Here is a 17,144-nt window from a genome sequence, read left to right as displayed (position 1 = left end):
TCCTTAATGGCAAGCATTTGGAAAGCAAGGCGGCACGGTTAGTAGAGCAGTTAATGCAACACTATTGCAGCACCAGTGACCTGGGTTTGAATCAGGCACTGACTATAAGGAGTTTGTACGTTCTCCGTGTATGCGTGGGTTTACTCCGGGTGCTCTGATTTCCTCACACCCTTCAAAATGTATGGGGGTTGTAGGTTAATTGAGTGTAGTTTGGCGCAATGGGCTTGTGGGCTGGAAGGGGCTGTTATTATGCTGTAAATTAAATTAAATGCTCTTAGGACATGCAGGTCATAAAGGATTCAAATATCTTGCAGGAGTTGCATTATAGAGAAGGGATCTGGGTTGGTGACAAAGATGTCTAAGTAACATGCAATTATCCAGGGCCAATTAAGCTTGAACAAATTCTAAAAGTCTGTAGAAAATACTTTCATTCAAAGAATGAGAGATATCAAAAAGACATCTTTACATTTCTAACATTTTGATTAAAATGAAAATGACTACACACATCAGTAAAATTTAAACACAGATCTATAAGTATTGAATCATTTCTCTCAGACAAATGATTTGATAAAGATAACATGAATAGAAGTAGAATACACAAAAGTGCTGGAGAAACAGCAGGTCACACAGGAAAGTATTGAGCCCTTCGTCATGAGGAGAAAGCAGGCAAGTGCATGGATAAAAAGATTTCGGGGCGGAAGAAAGAAGAGGCAGGGGAGAAACAGGCCAAAATGTCATAGGTGGATATAGGTGGGAGGGCAAAAGAGAAAGAAAATGGAGAGGGAAGTAGTTGAGGAGCTGGAGGAAAGGAAACAAAAGGACAGGGAGACGCCGAACAGGAAATGGAGAAGTCAATGTCGATGCCATCTGGTTGGAGAGTGCACAGATGGAATATGAGATGCTGTTTCTCCAATTTGCAGATGGCCTTGGTTTGGCAGTGCATGAGGCCATGAAAAGACATGTTGGTGTGGGTGTGGACTTAAAATGGTTGGCCACTGGCAGGTCCCTGTGATTGCAGTAGACAGAATGAAGGTGCTCAATGAAACAATCTCCCAGTTTGTGTCCAGTCTTCCTGAAGTAGAGGAGGTCACAATGGAAGTACCAGATGCAGAAGATGATTCCTGCAGATTCACAGTGAAGTGTTACTTCACTTGGAAGGACTGCTTGGGAGCCCTGAATGGTGGGAGGAGATGTGTGCAAGTGCAGCATTTGTTGGCCGGAGGGGATGGATGACTAGTGGTAAGGGATGACTGGATGAGGGAGTCACAGATCCAACGGTCCATGCATAAAGCGGAGAGGAGAAGGTGGCCTGGTGGAGCAATCACGATGAAGGAGGTTGAAACTGTGAAGGAAAATTATGCTGGTGGGGTGGTATGCAAAGACAAGGACAATCCTTGTTTGTTGTGTCTTGGGGCAGAGGGGACCAGGAAAAGGAGATGTGGGTAAGGGCTAGGTAGAGAGTCTGAAAGGTCAGAAGGAGGAAAGTAGAGAGTTGGAGAGGTTAGAGAGGTGGGAGAGTTGCTAGAGTCAGGGTGGAGGTGGAGGGTAGAGAGAAAATTAGAGAGCGGGGGAGGTGGGTGGTTGGGGGGTGGGGGGGAAGGGGGAGGTGGAGGGTCAGAGATACATACCTTTAACCAACATGCCTGACTTTGCTTCCTAAAATAAAAATAATACAGGTGAATTTGATTATTTCAAAGTAATTTTTTTTTACATTCAGTCGTAATTTTGAAAACTAGAATGCCTGACCATGGTTTCAGAATAGCCTTTATGTACTTACTGAAAGTGTCTGCTTCTCAACTAACCAAGTTGAAAATTCAACTTCACATCAAGTCCTTACACTTGCAAACACTGTGATTCTTCTCTAATTTTCAGTGAAGATCATGTTTAAGTTTTTTTAAATTTTTCCTTTCCTTCTTATGCTTGCAAACTGAAAAATGGTGCAAGTTCTATCCAAAATGCATGAAATCTTTAACAATTCAAGAGCAAGAGAAAATACGCATGGTCACTCTTTTGGGAAATTATTTTACTCAAAACGTAAACCACCAGCCTCCAAATAAGCCTTCCTATCTGATGAACTGATGAAACTACACCAATTTTTTGGCTAGTTCATATCTTTCCAGCACTGTACCTTAACCAGACTGTTTTCATCATGCTAATCATACATGTGACATTTCTGCCATTGAATTGACTGGCTAGATGTTTGCAGATCTTGCAACTGAGAATGATCTGTTTTCATTTTCACGCTGCTGTAATTGTATTTTTTTCCTCACTGATTGATATTTTGATTCCATTCAGTCGCCATTTTCCTTCCACTCAAATTGTGGCTTGAAGCTCGATTGTACATCTTTTCAGCAGTTTTCATATAGGTTGAAGGCATTATTGTTGATAAGATATTCTGGATAAAGCTTTAAACTGAGTGCCCTATTATTTTTAGGATCCTGTACTTTAGGTGAACACTGAATCTATAAATAGATGCCTGGCTGGGTGTTGATCTAAAAACAGTTTCCCAGATCCTCAGAAACTGTTTTTATCTGCCTAGATAGACTCAGAATAATTCTGCCTTGGGAAAGGGCTGTTTCAGGGCCAGTAACCCACAATGTTTGCGAGGCTTAGAGGCACAAAAGAATTTTTCACAAATTATATCAAAATGTGCATTTGCTGTTACTGTGTGCATTCAAGATCTTTCACACGTTATGTCCAACACATGAAGGACCAAGGTTCAAGGTGCCTTTTATTAGCATGTAATAATACATAAAAATGTAATATACTTCACATTTTGCCTGCAGTAAGGTAAACAAAGAGTCACCATGACCATTGGCCAGGACCCAACAATAAGAGAAAGAGAAGCAAAAGAGAACCTCTTCAAAGGCACAGTGTGTCTGTGGATTTGCGTCCAGTGCTCCTGCAACCACATAGACTTCTATTCAAACCACTAGCAGCCTGAGCTCCAGGTCGAAACCACCAATACAATCAGGAAGCCTTCACTGCCTGAGGCATTCTATGAACCATTTCTTGCCCTCAGCACCCCTTTGATTCCTGATTCCAATATCTAGTTCCCATGAGGAAGTTTCCAGCAGCCAGTGTAGGTCCTTGAAGTGCAAGTCGACACCAAACCACAATCTGTGTGGGTTCTTCAGCCACTGAGCACTTCCCTGGTCTGCTGCTGTGGTCACCTTCCTGTTGGGACATCTCCCAATCTCCCAGGCTTATCCTTCTCAAGGTGGGGGGGGTGGGGGGGGAGGTTTCCTCGTTTCTGGTGCCCTGCGCCAGTCTGCTGCTCCCCTGGAATCTGCACCCCTCATGGTGCACTGCCCAGTCCAGGCGCAGCCATCTTTGGCACAGACATCTGTGATTGCAGGATTTTAAAATAAAACACTTTCAGCTCCTTTAACAGGCTGTTCAAAGCATGCATGGAGCAGTCGGCAACACGACCAAGCAGTGAGGATCCTGCAAGCAACACTATGTCTCAACTCCCCTCTCTCCCGGATCAAAACCAGAATCAGGATTATAGTCATGAATAGGGGTCACAAAATTTGTTGTTTTACAGCAGTAGTATTGTGCATTGCAGATGCAAAAATTGTTATGAATTGCATTTCTGTAAACATTCTATTTAAAAATAAATAATTAGTGCAAAAGAAGAGAAAAAATGAGGTTGTGTCTGTGGTTCGTTGTCCATTCCGAAATCTGATGGTGGAGAAGAAGAAGCTATTTTTGTAACATTGGTTGTTCGCTTTCAGGCTCCTCCACGGCCTTCATGATGGTAGCAGTCTGAAGAGGGCATGGCCGGGGTGGTGAGGGTCCTTGATGATAGAGGCTCCTTTGCTGAGGCACTGCCTTCTGTAGATGTCCTTAATGGGGTGAAAACTAATGCCCATGATGGCACAGAGTTTACAACCCTCTGTAGCCTTTTCCTGTCCTGTGCATTGGTATCTCCAGACCAGACAGTGAACCCATCAGTCAGGATGCTCTTCACAGTACACCAGCTGAAATTTACAAGTGGTTGGTGACAAAAATATCCTCAAACTCCAATCGAAATATAGCACCAATAGCAAGCCTTCTTCATGATTGAAGCATGAAAATGAATAACCAAGTTGAAAATTCAACTTCACAGGATAGATCTTCAGAGATGTTGATACCCAGGAATTTGAAGTTTTTAAACCCTCTCCACAGCTGACTCTTCAAAGAGGACTGGTTTGTTCTCTCCTGATCTCCCCCTCCTGAAGTCCACAATCAGTTTCTTAGTTTTGCTAGTGTTAAGTGTAAGGTTATTGTTGTGACACCACTCAACTAGCTGATCTATCTCACTCCTGCACAATTCTTCATTGCTGTCTGTAATATTGCTGATTCTGTGGTCCTGCACCAGCAGCAGTGCTGCCGTTACAGCAGCTTTGCTGTTTTTTTTGGAACAGATCAAATTTTGACGAGTGTGCTGTGTGCATGCATGTGTTCAATGTACAACCATATAACGATTACAGCACAGAAACAGGCCATATCAGCCCTTCTAGTCCACACTGATTTAAGTGTAGTTGGTTCTTTAATAAGATTCAGATAAATTGCAAAAATAAACAGAAACATTATTGAAAAGAAAGAGAAGTTTAATGGTGTGTAGGTTACTCCTATATTGTTTTGCCAGGAATTGTTGAGCTCATAATATGTGCAATAAAAGATAGTGAGGCTTACAATACAGAATAGCCTACAACATAATTATTTTTTACATTATGTTTTTTCTTACAAGCAACAAAAGTTCTCATCTGATTGTCCTACTGACAGCAACGTTTTTTTTAAAAATTATCCAACTATTAAATCCCAACTAAAATATGGAAATCTACTTTCTTTTAATACAAGGTCCCAAAGGTAATTGGAATAATTCTAATAGGTGATATTACTTGGGTGAGAATTACCATATCTCCAAGCAAAGCTTTTATGCCAACAGTGAATCATGTGAAATAAAAGAACGTAATCCGTGCTAAATCCTGGTCGGAAGCTTACATTTCTATAACATTTATTCAATTCAATGCATGATTTCAACAGTGCAATGAAGAGCAAGCAGGCTGTTGATCAATTTTTGTTTTCAATTTAATTTTGCCAAAACAAATGATTTTTGATCATTCATCTCGTATGCTTTTATTGAATTATTATGCATAAGTGTGAATGACCTAGAAGCACATAATTAAGGTGAAGTAAAATATCCCATGTGCCCTGAAGACAAGATAGGGTGCCATATAAATGAACATTCTATTTTCCCCTTTTTTCTATTCACAGATGTCAGGCTGAAGGATGGTTATTAACACCAAGAATCACAGCAACAAAATTATGCCCAACAAGTTTCAGCTAATCACATTCTAAAAATATTCAACAAAGTTGCATGGAGTTTAACATGAAATTCATTTATATTTTTGTATTGGAATTAAGTGATTTTAGTTCTATACAGATTCCTCAGTTTCCAAACAGGTTGATGCAATTACTTTTGTTACTGAGCTCAAGGTGAATTATTTCTTTAATTAGACAAATTTAAATAGTTTCTTAACACCAAATTTACATTTTTTGGAGTTTTGGAGGCCTCAAGCTAAAGAATGAAAGCTTGCAAAAAAGAAATCCAAAATGTTTGTTGAAATGAAAGTTCTATAAAGCAGATAGCTGGTAAAGGAGCACATTTTATGTGTTGGCATATACATTAATTCAGACACCACAGGCAACCCATATTAAATTCCAATGCCAAAGATTCAAAAGTCAACCCATATGCCAATTATAAGTAAACATTATCAAAAAGTGGAAACAAATGGTTAATTAAGGCTTAGAATCTCATTGTTCTAATAACCCAGAACATGGTAAAATGGCAAAACTACATCCAAGACTGGAAAGATATTCCAAACAAGGAGGCTCTGGCAATCATCTGAAATCTCTGTAAATAGTTTCCATGGTTTTGTCCCCCGCATTTTTTTTAACTCTATGTTTATGATTCTATTTTGGATCATTTTTGCCACTGGTAATATCCTGCAATAAAAATGTGATGTCACAGCCAAAACCAGGCAATGATCAGTACTTTTTCCATGTGCACTTTAAAGCACCAACATGACCTACCTTAGATTTTTCTAATTGGTTAATATTTGCTATGTGACCTTTGGTCAGCATTGCTATACTACATTTGCTGCATACATCCTTTTGCTGGCTATGTAAACCTCAGTGATTGTTTAACACACACATGTCAAACTCTGGCCCCAAGATCATTTCAAAAATGTATTAGAGGTGGCCCGCTGGCCGCTGCGCCAGTAAAGCTCATGCACAGTAATACAACAAATCCCAGAATGCATTGGCGTCAGCCTGCTAATCGCCCCCACCTCCTCTGTTTACGTTGCAGGGTCTCACCGTGGACTCTAGTTTTGGGGCCTGGCCGGTGTCAGGGGAAGCCAAGGCCGCTTCCCAGCGCCCGGAACCGGAGGCCTCGAGCCTGACCTCGCCAGGACCATGGCCCATCCCCCCTCCCTGCCGCAGGCCGATCCACGACTCACGGTGACGGGGCCGCTGATCCGCCGAGATGCCGCCCTGCAGCGAGAGCCAATGCCCCCGCACTGTCGTTGTCCAACCCGATCGCCCGCAAACCCCGCCCTCCCGCACACAGGCCTGAGTAAGGATTATGAAATTTAATTTCAGGATAAAACGATCTTCCAATAGTTTCATGTCACAGTGATAAATATATTCCTGGTTAAAAATGGTCCTGCACCTGGATACAAGCTCATTAGGCATAAAACTTGAAAAGTGTGTCAATCAAAGGATATCTGTACCAATGGAAAAAGGGCATGGCAAATAACCCTGCTAGAGTTCATGCCCACAATTAGTCACCCATTTGATTGTTTCAGGAATCATGTTATTCTCCCACATTCTCAATAGCCCTCAGATTTTACTATTCGACAGCACACTAGCAACATTTGACAAATCCTCTATAGAGAAATATTATTTATTGAATATTTTATTTCTCATTTGTTAATGCTTCTGGAAAGAGTTTATCCAAAACTATTATTAAACATTTATTTTAATAAGAAAAAGTTTAACATTACATATGTTGAAAGAAGAGAAAACATGCAGATGTTGTTGAAAATTTTCAATAAATATTTAGTTCGGCCCTCGACTTAGTCCAAGTTTTTAATTTTGGCCCTCCGTGAATTTGAGTTTGACACCCCTGGTTTAACAAATAGATTTCCCCTACTTCAAATGATCTCTTTCTCCTGGCAGAAATTTTCTGACAAAATTATCTCCTATTAAGTCCTGTCTATCCATTTTTTTTCCAGATAGGGACTTGGTAATTTTTAAAAAAATATTTGGTTGTCTAAACTGATTGTCAAATGAAAATATTCATTCAGCAAGTTCAAATTTGCATATTCATTTTGCCTGCGCCTGATTTGACGATGGCCTCCCTCAATCTGTGATGGTCTCTCCCTTCTTCCATCCTGACACCACTAAATATGCACACTGTTACAATTCACCCCCCCAGAACAAATACATATTCCCATACATAAAAATAAATACTCTGCAGATCAGTGGCATTCATGGAAAGAGAAATACAGATAGTTAACTTTTCAGAAAGTTAATTGGGATTGTTTTTAGAATATCTGTACACGATTAAAATAGTTTTAGATCCAATAGTATTTTTATTGGGTAGTATGCAACCTCTGAAAGGCTTGGGATTAGATAAGTTTCAGCTTGCTTTTGTATATTTAGCTTTATCTGTAGCGAAAAAATGTATTGCTAGTACATGTAAAGATACAAATATGATTGATATTAATAGATGGCATAATGAGATGAAATATTGTTTAATAATGGAAATAATCACATATGTTTCGCATGATAATTATAATTTTTTATTAATAACTCAGAATATTTACATTTCAATTTATATTGATTAGATTTTAATATGTATATTTAACTTTTTTTTAATATTCTTTCTTTTTTCTTTTTTTATGGCTGTCCTTAGGAGAGTTGGCTGAAGGGGAGGGTTTTTTTTTCTTTTCTTTTTTTTCTATATATATTAAAAAATGTTCATGTTCATGTTTAATTGCTGTATATGTCATATATTATTTGTTTTTTGAACAAATAAATAAAGTTAAAAAAAATTGAAAAAGTAAGAAAACACACATTTTAAGATGCAGAGAAGGAGGCAGAGAGAGAACAAATGGTTATCTCTAACAGGGTGCCAACAGTGCCCCAGCATTATTTAGGTGATAAATGGTCATCAATCATCTCTGATCAATGTGAAGGAGGTGAAAATAAAGATCGATGAATGAGGGTACCGAAGAGAGAAGAAATAATAGTGCATTTGCAAGGTGGAGATCGCAGCAATTGTCAGAAATATTAAATAATAACACTGGAAATATTTTACAGGTCAGATAGCAACTGTGGAGGGGAGGAGTCACGCGATGGAGTAGTGGCCGGACGGTGAACTCCAGCCCTCTCCAGAAAAGTCGGGAAAAACAAGAGAAAACACAAAGGCACAGAAATAAAAGTTACAGAAAAGTGAGTATAAAGGTGGAAAGAAGATGGCGACAAAAAAAGAAAAGTCGAAAGCAACGGTAAGAAGAGAGGAAGAGAAGACAAAGGAGGAAAAAGGTGAAGGCCTTACCTGTCCGAAGAGGCCCGCTGCGGAGAGAGAAACCCGCTCCCTCAGGTCGGTAAATAATGGACTACAAAAATGGCTCGCAGAGCCGAGCAAAAGTGCGCAACCGCGCATGCGCGAAGTTTCGCGCATGCGCGATGCGAATGAAAAAAAACACACCGACGGGAGGGGGGACCAGCTGGGGAGTCGATCTCCACAGCCGGCAACGACAGCTGCAGAACACCTGCAGCAAGAAGAGACCACAGAAGACAATAGAAACAAGATAGAAGAGGAGGAAAGGGCAACAAAGAAACAACAGATGGTCAACCCAGAGGAAGAAGAAGAGGAAGAGTATGGTGAAATAGAAGAAGAAAAGATAGGCAAGGTAAAGGATATACTTGCTCTTATTAAAGGATACATGGAGTCATTTAAAGAATGGCAAACACAGGAATTTAAGGATTTAAGAAAAAGAATAAACAACACAGAAGAGAAAATAATTAAAATGGAGATGACCTTAACAGAAATGGGAAAAAAAATGGACAAGATGGAAGAGCGGGCAGTAGCAGCAGAAATGGAGGTAGAAGACTTAAAAAAGAAATTGGAGAAATCTAATAAAAAAACTAAAGAGACACAAGAACTACTAGCTCAAAAAATAGATACAATGGAAAACCATAACAGAAGAAATAACATAAAGATAGTGGGCCTTAAGGAAGATGAAGAAGGCAAGAATATGAGGGAGTTTATAAAAGAGTGGATCCCTAAGACCCTAGGATGTCCAGAACTACAGCATGAAATGGAAATAGAAAGGGCACATAGAGTATTGGCCTCTAAACCACAACCACAACAAAAACCAAGATCTATTGTAGTAAAATTCCTAAGATATACTACAAGAGAAAAGGTACTGGAGAAGACAATGGAAAAAGTAAGAGAGGGCAACAAACCACTGGAGTATAAAGGGCAAAAAATCTTCATTTATCCAGATATAAGTTTTGAACTCCTAAAGAAGAGAAAAGAGTTCAATACAGCAAAGGCGATTTTATGGAAGAAAGGGTATAAATTTATACTAAAGCATCCAGCGGTATTGAAAATATTTATTCCAGGACAACAAAACAGACTATTCTCGGATCCAGAAGAAGCACGAAAATTTGCAGAACAATTACAAAAATAGACTGAGGGAGGAAGACGGGTAATGAGAGTTAAAATGATCACGACTGATATGTATGTGGGTAAAGACAAAAATAGACTGAGGGATGAAGACGGGTAATGAGAGTAAAAATGATCACGATTGATATGTATGCAGGTAAAGAGGTATAAGAGTGAATAGAGACAATGAGCATACATGAATGTATCTGTACTTAGAGGAAAATATAGATAGTATAGACAAGAATTAATAAGGGAAGGTAATGGAATAGAGAGAATAAGGAGGGAATTAAAAGAGGGACCTTTGTGACATATGAAAAGTGAAATCTTTTCTGGGGGAGGCGGGGTGGGGGGAAATAGCGGTCACTGCAAAATCAGTTGACGCTTGCGAGTGGATTCGCAAATCCAAATGGAGAGGGGAGATGTGGTTGTCCGACAAGGGATAAAGGACAACTCAGGAGGTGAAGGGGAGATTGGGGATAAATAAGATAGAAATAGGAGAATAAGGAAAATGTTAGATGTTGTAGGAATGTTGTCTTATAAAGAGTTGAAAATAAGAAAACAGAAATGGAAAAGGAGGAAAGGTAATGATGGAAAAACGGAAAGAGAAGATAAACAAAATATAAAAGGGCTACGCTGAACTATATGTCTTTAAATATTAATGGAATACATAACCAAATTAAAAGGAAGAAACTACCAAATTTAAATGAATAAATGTATTCCATTAGAAAAAATAACATATTGGTTAAGAAATAATATTGAAATATTCGAACAAGTATAGGAGCCTTACATTAAATACAATAGTGAAAACCTACCGGGGACAAACATTACCTAAGTTGATGGAAGGAGAAGGAAAGAAAAGAATGGACTCAGTAGAATTTCTGGTGTAATTTTGTTGAATGACAACATTGTCTGACTGGCTTAATGCAACCTAGATTGTATACCTAAAAAGGATGAGAGGGGGGGGTGGGGGGGTGGTTTGGGAGGAAAGGGGGGGGGGGGGGAGAAAAAGTCACTGTATATGTGTGAAAAGAAATAGTGTATATCATGGCTAATGTGATTTATGGTGTGAAAAATAAAAAAATTTAAAAAAAAAAAAAAAGATAGCAACTGTGGAGATAGAAAATCTGAGTTAATGTAACAGATAGCTGACTTTTTGTCAGAACTGTTCAGCCTTAAATAAAAAGGAAAGACTGCATTCCTGAAAGTGCTGAATTCAATATCAAGTCCTGTTTGCTGCAATGTGTCTGCATGGAAAATAATGTGTTATTCTTCAATCCTTCATTGCGAGAGCAAAGACAGAAGCAGTCAGAGTGGAAGTAAAAGAGAGTGTTAATATATATGAAGAAATTGGGAGTTTGTACAGTTTTTCTTCAAAGAACTTTGACTCCTCTAAAATAATTTTCGATGACAGTTAATTACTTTGATTCCTAAAAAAGATGGAGACGCATTAAACCTTTGTTTTTATAGACCTATTAAATGTGGACTATCAAATAGTAGCAAATGTTTTGGCAAATAAAATGAATAATTTGTTACCTAAATTAATACAGATGAGACAGGGTTTGTTTAAAAAAAAAAGACAATCTTTGGAAAATGTAGCTAGACTGCTTAGCGTAGTTCATTTAGCACAAAAAAAGTGACTCGAGTGAATATCTGGCTTTAGATGCAGAAAAGACATTTGATCGATTAGAGTGGATTTTTTGGTTTAAGGTATTAGAGTAGTTCAGATTTGGATTAAACTTCTCAAATTGGATTAGAGCATTATATAATAGCCCTAAAGCTAAAGAAGTAATAAATGGGAAAGTGTCTGTCACTTAAGCTAATGAGATCAAGTAGACAAGGTTGTCTTTAGCCATAGAATCACTTGCCCAGGCGATTCATTCTGATTTACAAATTAAGGGCATTAGGGTGGGCCAGGAGGAACATAAAATTAGTTTATTTGCAGATGATGCTTTAACATATTTGACTGATCCTGAGTCATTTTTGCAAAGATTGCATGCCCAATTGGAAGAATATGGAAAAGTTTTGTGTTTTAAAAGTGAAATTATGCTTTTGACAGTAGGTAATTATATTCAGTGCCAGAGGGATATGCAGTTTAAATGACCAAAAGAAGGTATTAAATATTTAGGAATACATATGGATACTAATTTGAAGAAATTAAATAAATTGAATTATTTGTCTTTACTTAAAAAGATTGAGGAAGGTTTAAAAAAAAATGGATGAATTTACCTATAACTTTAGTTGGAATGGTGAATTATTCAAGAGGTTCTCCATCAGCCAGCTCCCCAACATGACCACCAGCCCCCCCCACATCTCCATCGGGCACACAGAACTCAAAACGGTCAACCAGTTTACTTTCCTCGGCTGCACCATTTCATCTGATGCAAGGATCGACAAAGATAGACAACAGACTCGCCAAGGCAAATAGCGCCTTTGGAAGACTACACAAAAGAGTCTGGAAAAACAACCACCTGAAGAAACACACAAAGATCAGCGTGTACAGAGCCGTTGTCATACCCATGCTCCTGTTCGGCTCCGAATCATGGGTCCTCTACCGGCATCACCTCGGCTCCTAGAACGCTTCTATTAGCACTGTCTCCGCTCCATCCTCAACATTCATTGGAATGACTTCATCACCAACATCGAAGTACTCGAGCTGGCAAAGTCCGCAAGCATCGAATCCATGCTGCTGAAGACCCAACTGCGCTGGGTGGGTCACGTCTCCAGAATGGAGGACCATCGCCTTCCCAAGATCATGTTCTATGGTGAGATCTCCATTAGCCACTGAGACAGAGGTGCACCAAAGAAAAGGTACAAGGACTGCTTAAAGAAATCTCTTGGTGCCTGCCACATTGACCACTGCCAGTGGGCTGATATCGCCTCCAACCGTGCATCTTGGCGCCTCACAGTTCGGCGGGCAGCAACCTCCTTTGAAGAAGACCGCAGAGCCCACCTCACTGACAAAAGACAAAGGAGGAAAAACCCAACACCCAACCCCAACCAACCAATTTTCCCTGCAACCGCTGCAACCGTGCCTGCCTGACCCGCATTGGACTTGTCAGTCACCAGCGAGCCTGCAGCAGACGTGGACATACCCCTCCATAAATCTTCGTCCGCGAAGCCAAGCCAAAGAAGAAGAAAGAAGAAGGAATGTATTTTCAAAGGTACAATATCTTTTTCAGACATAATCAATATTAATACCTCAACATTTTTTCTCGAATTAAATAAGCAAATAAGGAAATTTCTTTGCAAAGGTAAAAAAGGCAAAGCGTTCTATTGAGAAGTTAACATGGAAATACGAATTTGGAGGATTATAGCCTCCTAATTTTCAGAATTACTATCGAGCAGCACAGACAAGATTTCATGCTTTTTTTTTGAAAATAAAAAACTGGCTAGGTTAATATAGAACTGAATAAATAAAAATAGAAAAAAGCAGAACAATTTATATGTAAGTGGGAATTGGAATGCTTAGTTGCTGTCAAAGAGACACCATTATTGAAACATTTGCTTAATATTTGGAATAAAATAAATCAGGATATTAATGGAGGATTTATATCACTTAAAATGGCACTGATTAATTCTCTTTTGATTTTTTTCAAGAGATATTCAGTTCTTAAGTATAAGGAACCGCAAAGGGATTGTTAATGTTGAAGATTGTTATGAAATAAGTCAATTAATGTAATTTAAGCAATTGAGAAATAAATATTATATACCATATAATATCTTTTTAAAATTATTTTCAGTTAAAAAGCATATTTGAGTGATATGTTAGGACCAACAAAGTTTCTGTCTAGCTGTACTGAGGTAGAATTTATTATGAGTGGGATTGTTAAAAATTTTATTTCTTTGATATATTTATTATTACAAGCAAGAACTCTTAAATTAGGATCATCTAGGCAGAGATGGGAAATAGATTTGAAAATTACAATAGATCAACAAATGTGGGAAAAGTTATGTAGGGATTGTATGACTAATACTATCAAATGTAAGATTATAGTATAGTTTAATACAATTTTTTACAATTATATCTTACACCACAGAAGGTGAATAGATTGAAATTAGATTTATCAGATCAATGGTTTAGGTGTGGTGAAGATGTAGGATGTTTTATACATTCAACATGATCTTGTACCAATATGAGACCTTTTTTGGGTGACTATATGTAACTTATTGGAACAAGTTACAGGAGTTCATTTTCTACCAAGTCCTGATTTATTTTTATTAGAAAATATTGAAGGCACAACTCCTAAATTGAAATTATCAATTTATCAATTGATATTTGTTAAATTAGCAGTAGCAAGAAAATGTACTGCAATTATTTGGAAATTGGACACATCTTTAACTATGCCAAGGTGTATTCTTTTAGAAAGAAAACTACTTATAATTTGGGAAATAAATACTCTGCTTTTACAAATTTGGTACCCGTACACTCAAATAATGAATTAAATTTGTAGTCATGTCCTTTTTATCCCTCTAGCCCTGCAGAATTCTCCTGTGTGTTTATCTTAGAACTGATGATTTGTACTGCACGACATCTCTCTGCAATCTAAAGACCTTTTTCCTTGCTTTTCTCTTTTCTTTTAATACCTATCGAATTTTTTTTTCAGTTTGTTAATTTCTTTTGGGGAGGAACCATTGTGTATGTATTTAATTTGTTCTTTTTGATATCTGGAGTATTATAATAATTGTAGTTACTGTATATATGGAATATTAAATAAAATATTTAAAAAGTCAGAGTGAAAGTGTGGTGGAAAAATTAAATGGAAAAGCAACTAAGTGCTCTCAGTTGTGCTTGAGGACTAAACAAAGATGGTTTCTGCCAATTTAAAGTACTAAGTTTGAAGAGTAGGTGAATTCCTTATTTGGAGGTACTGTGAATAGTGTTGAAGGTTGTTGTAGGTTTCAATAGGATATAGATAGGATGGAGAGTTGGGCAGAAAAGTGGCAGGTGGAGTTCAATCCAGATAAGTGTGAGGTGATGCATTTTGGAAGGTCAAAAGTGAAGGCAGAGTAATGTATATGGTAATAGTAGGATACTTAACATTGTGGAAGAACAGAGGGTCAATGAAATCCAAATCCACAGTTATTTCAACATTGTTGAACAGATTGATAGGGTAGTTAAGAAGGCCAATGGTGTGCTGGCCTTCATTCGTCAGGGAATTGAGTTAAAGAGTTGAAAGATAACAATCCAGCTCTATAAAACTCTGGTTAGACAACACTTGGAATATTGTATTCAGTTCTGGTAACCTCATTACAGGAAGATGAGAAACCAATGGAGAAGGTGCATACGGGATTTACCAGGATGTTGCCTGGATTGGAGAACGTGACATGATGCAAGACTTTTCTCTTTGGAGTGAAAAAGATGAATGCTGACTTTAATAAGATGTCTGCAAGATTGACAGCCAGCACCTTTTTCCTGGGGTAATTGTAGGAAAGGGCAAAGGACATCTGTACTAAGTGAAGGGAGGAAGGTTCAGGGGAGATATCAAGGGGAAGTTTTATTTTCTCTCACACACACAAAAACACACACACATACAGAGTTATGGGTGCCTGAAATGCATTCCCAGGGTGGTGAAAGAGGCTGGAACAATAGGGGCATTTAAGAGACTCTTAAAACATGCACATGGATGAAAGAAAAATAAAGGGTTATGAGGTAGGGAGGGTTTAGTTTTTTTAAAGGTGATATTAATTAATTATATAGCTTTTATATAATGCAATACAGAATATGAATTATACACATATAATTTTCTAAAAAAGTGAAAAATCCTTATGAGACTTTCACCTCATTTACTAATATTGAGATATATATTGTGATTATCACAGTGCGGCTTTCGTGCAAACAGAGGAACTACTGACATGGTCTTTGCCCTCAGACAGCTCCAAGAAAAGTGCAGAGAACAAAACAAAGGACTCTACATCACCTTTGTTGACCTCACCAAAGCCTTCGACACCGTGAGTAGCAAATACTAGAGCTCCTCGGATGCCCCCCCCCCCCCCCAAGTTCCTCAACATGGTTATCCAACTGCACGAAAACCAACAAGGTCAGGTCAGATACAGCAATGAGCTCTCTGAACCCTTCTCCATTAACAATGGCGTGAAGCAAGGCTGCGTTCTCATACCAACCCTCTCTTTCAATAGAACAATCTGTTTTAGTTGTAGGAAAAACAAAAATAAGAACAAAATTAAAAAAAAAACATACTAATCTAACCCCTCCCACTAAACACAGTCACCAGCGAATAAATTGTAAAGAATCGAGTATCGGCTCTCGGACATCGGAGATTCAACCTTGAACTATTTAACATTATATCTAATTTTCTCAAAAAAACCAAGACATAACATCCTATAATCATTACCTATGACTTGGTGGTATGCTGTCTTTCCATCTTATCAAAAGTGCTCTTCTGGCCACCACTGAAGTAATTGCTACAATTCTTTTTTGAATTGAATTCAAGGAATCCTCTCTTCTAGAGAATAACCAAACAAAGCAATAAAAGGGCATGGTTCTAATTTAATCCTGAGAATCTGTGTTAGAGTTTTAAAGAACTATTATTGTCACTCTCCAACAATGTCAATATTCAGAAAATGAAAATGCGTATAAAGGTGTACATAAAAAAAAATCTGAAGAATAAAGGAAAATGTGAGAATTTTTTTTCCAAAAAAAAAAACAAGCAATCAGCTCTATTTGACCATGTTAAGTTTATTATCATTTGATTGTACAGGTACCTGATGAAGATGTGTTCTCCGGTCCTTAGTGTAAAACTCACAAAATACAAGACATAACACACATACAGACAAACAAATACATAAGCAGGTAAAGTATTAAAGTATAAATAGATAGTTTCATGAATATGAGAGATTCAGATGGTTAGTGTGAGCAGTTCCCTTGGTCATTCAGCATTCTCACTGCCTGTATGAACAAGCAGTTCCTCAGCCTGGGGGGTGCTGGCTCTGATAGTCTTATATCTCTTCTCTGATGGGAGCCGTTGAAAGATGCTGTGTGTAGGGTGGAAGGGTTTCTCAATGATTTTGCATGCTCTTTTCAGACAATGATCCTGATGGATCACGTTGATGGATGGGGGTGGGGGCGGGGGGTGAGGGAGACTCCAGTGATCCCCTCTGTCATTATTATGATCCTATGGACTGACCACTGATCCATTTCTTTGCACCAACTGTACCACACTGTGATACAGCCAGCCAGGACACTCTCAAAAGAGCTCCTATAGAAGGTTGATAGAATGGTGGCTGGTCACCTTGCCTGCTTCAGTCTTCTCAGCAAATGCAGTCACTGTTGCCCCTTCCTGACAAGTGGAGATGTTGAATGTCCACAATAGATGACTAATTAAGTGAACTTCAAGGAACTCCACTTTCATTGATTTCGAAAATGCAATTCAAGTGATAATAAGCAGCTTTAAAAAAA

General features: G+C 38.3%; 1 protein-coding gene across 6 annotated transcripts in view; it reads right to left on the bottom strand.

Moving 5' to 3' along the window:
- The window catches only part of cep162 (centrosomal protein 162), a 181,800-nt gene that overhangs the window by 120,091 nt on the left and 44,565 nt on the right, over positions 1-17,144 (bottom strand). For all 6 annotated transcript variants that reach the window (XM_069887444.1, XM_069887448.1, XM_069887446.1 and 3 more), the window contains one exon: positions 1,629-1,656. In XM_069887444.1, the coding sequence (XP_069743545.1) occupies positions 1,629-1,656 (28 nt within the window). The remainder of the gene's footprint in view (positions 1-1,628; positions 1,657-17,144) is intronic.

The sequence above is a fragment of the Narcine bancroftii genome, chromosome 6, assembly GCF_036971445.1.
Source record: "Narcine bancroftii isolate sNarBan1 chromosome 6, sNarBan1.hap1, whole genome shotgun sequence".
NCBI lineage: Eukaryota > Metazoa > Chordata > Chondrichthyes > Torpediniformes > Narcinidae > Narcine > Narcine bancroftii.
Note: the sequence above shows the minus strand (reverse complement) of the source record. Positions and strands in the feature narration are given on the sequence as shown.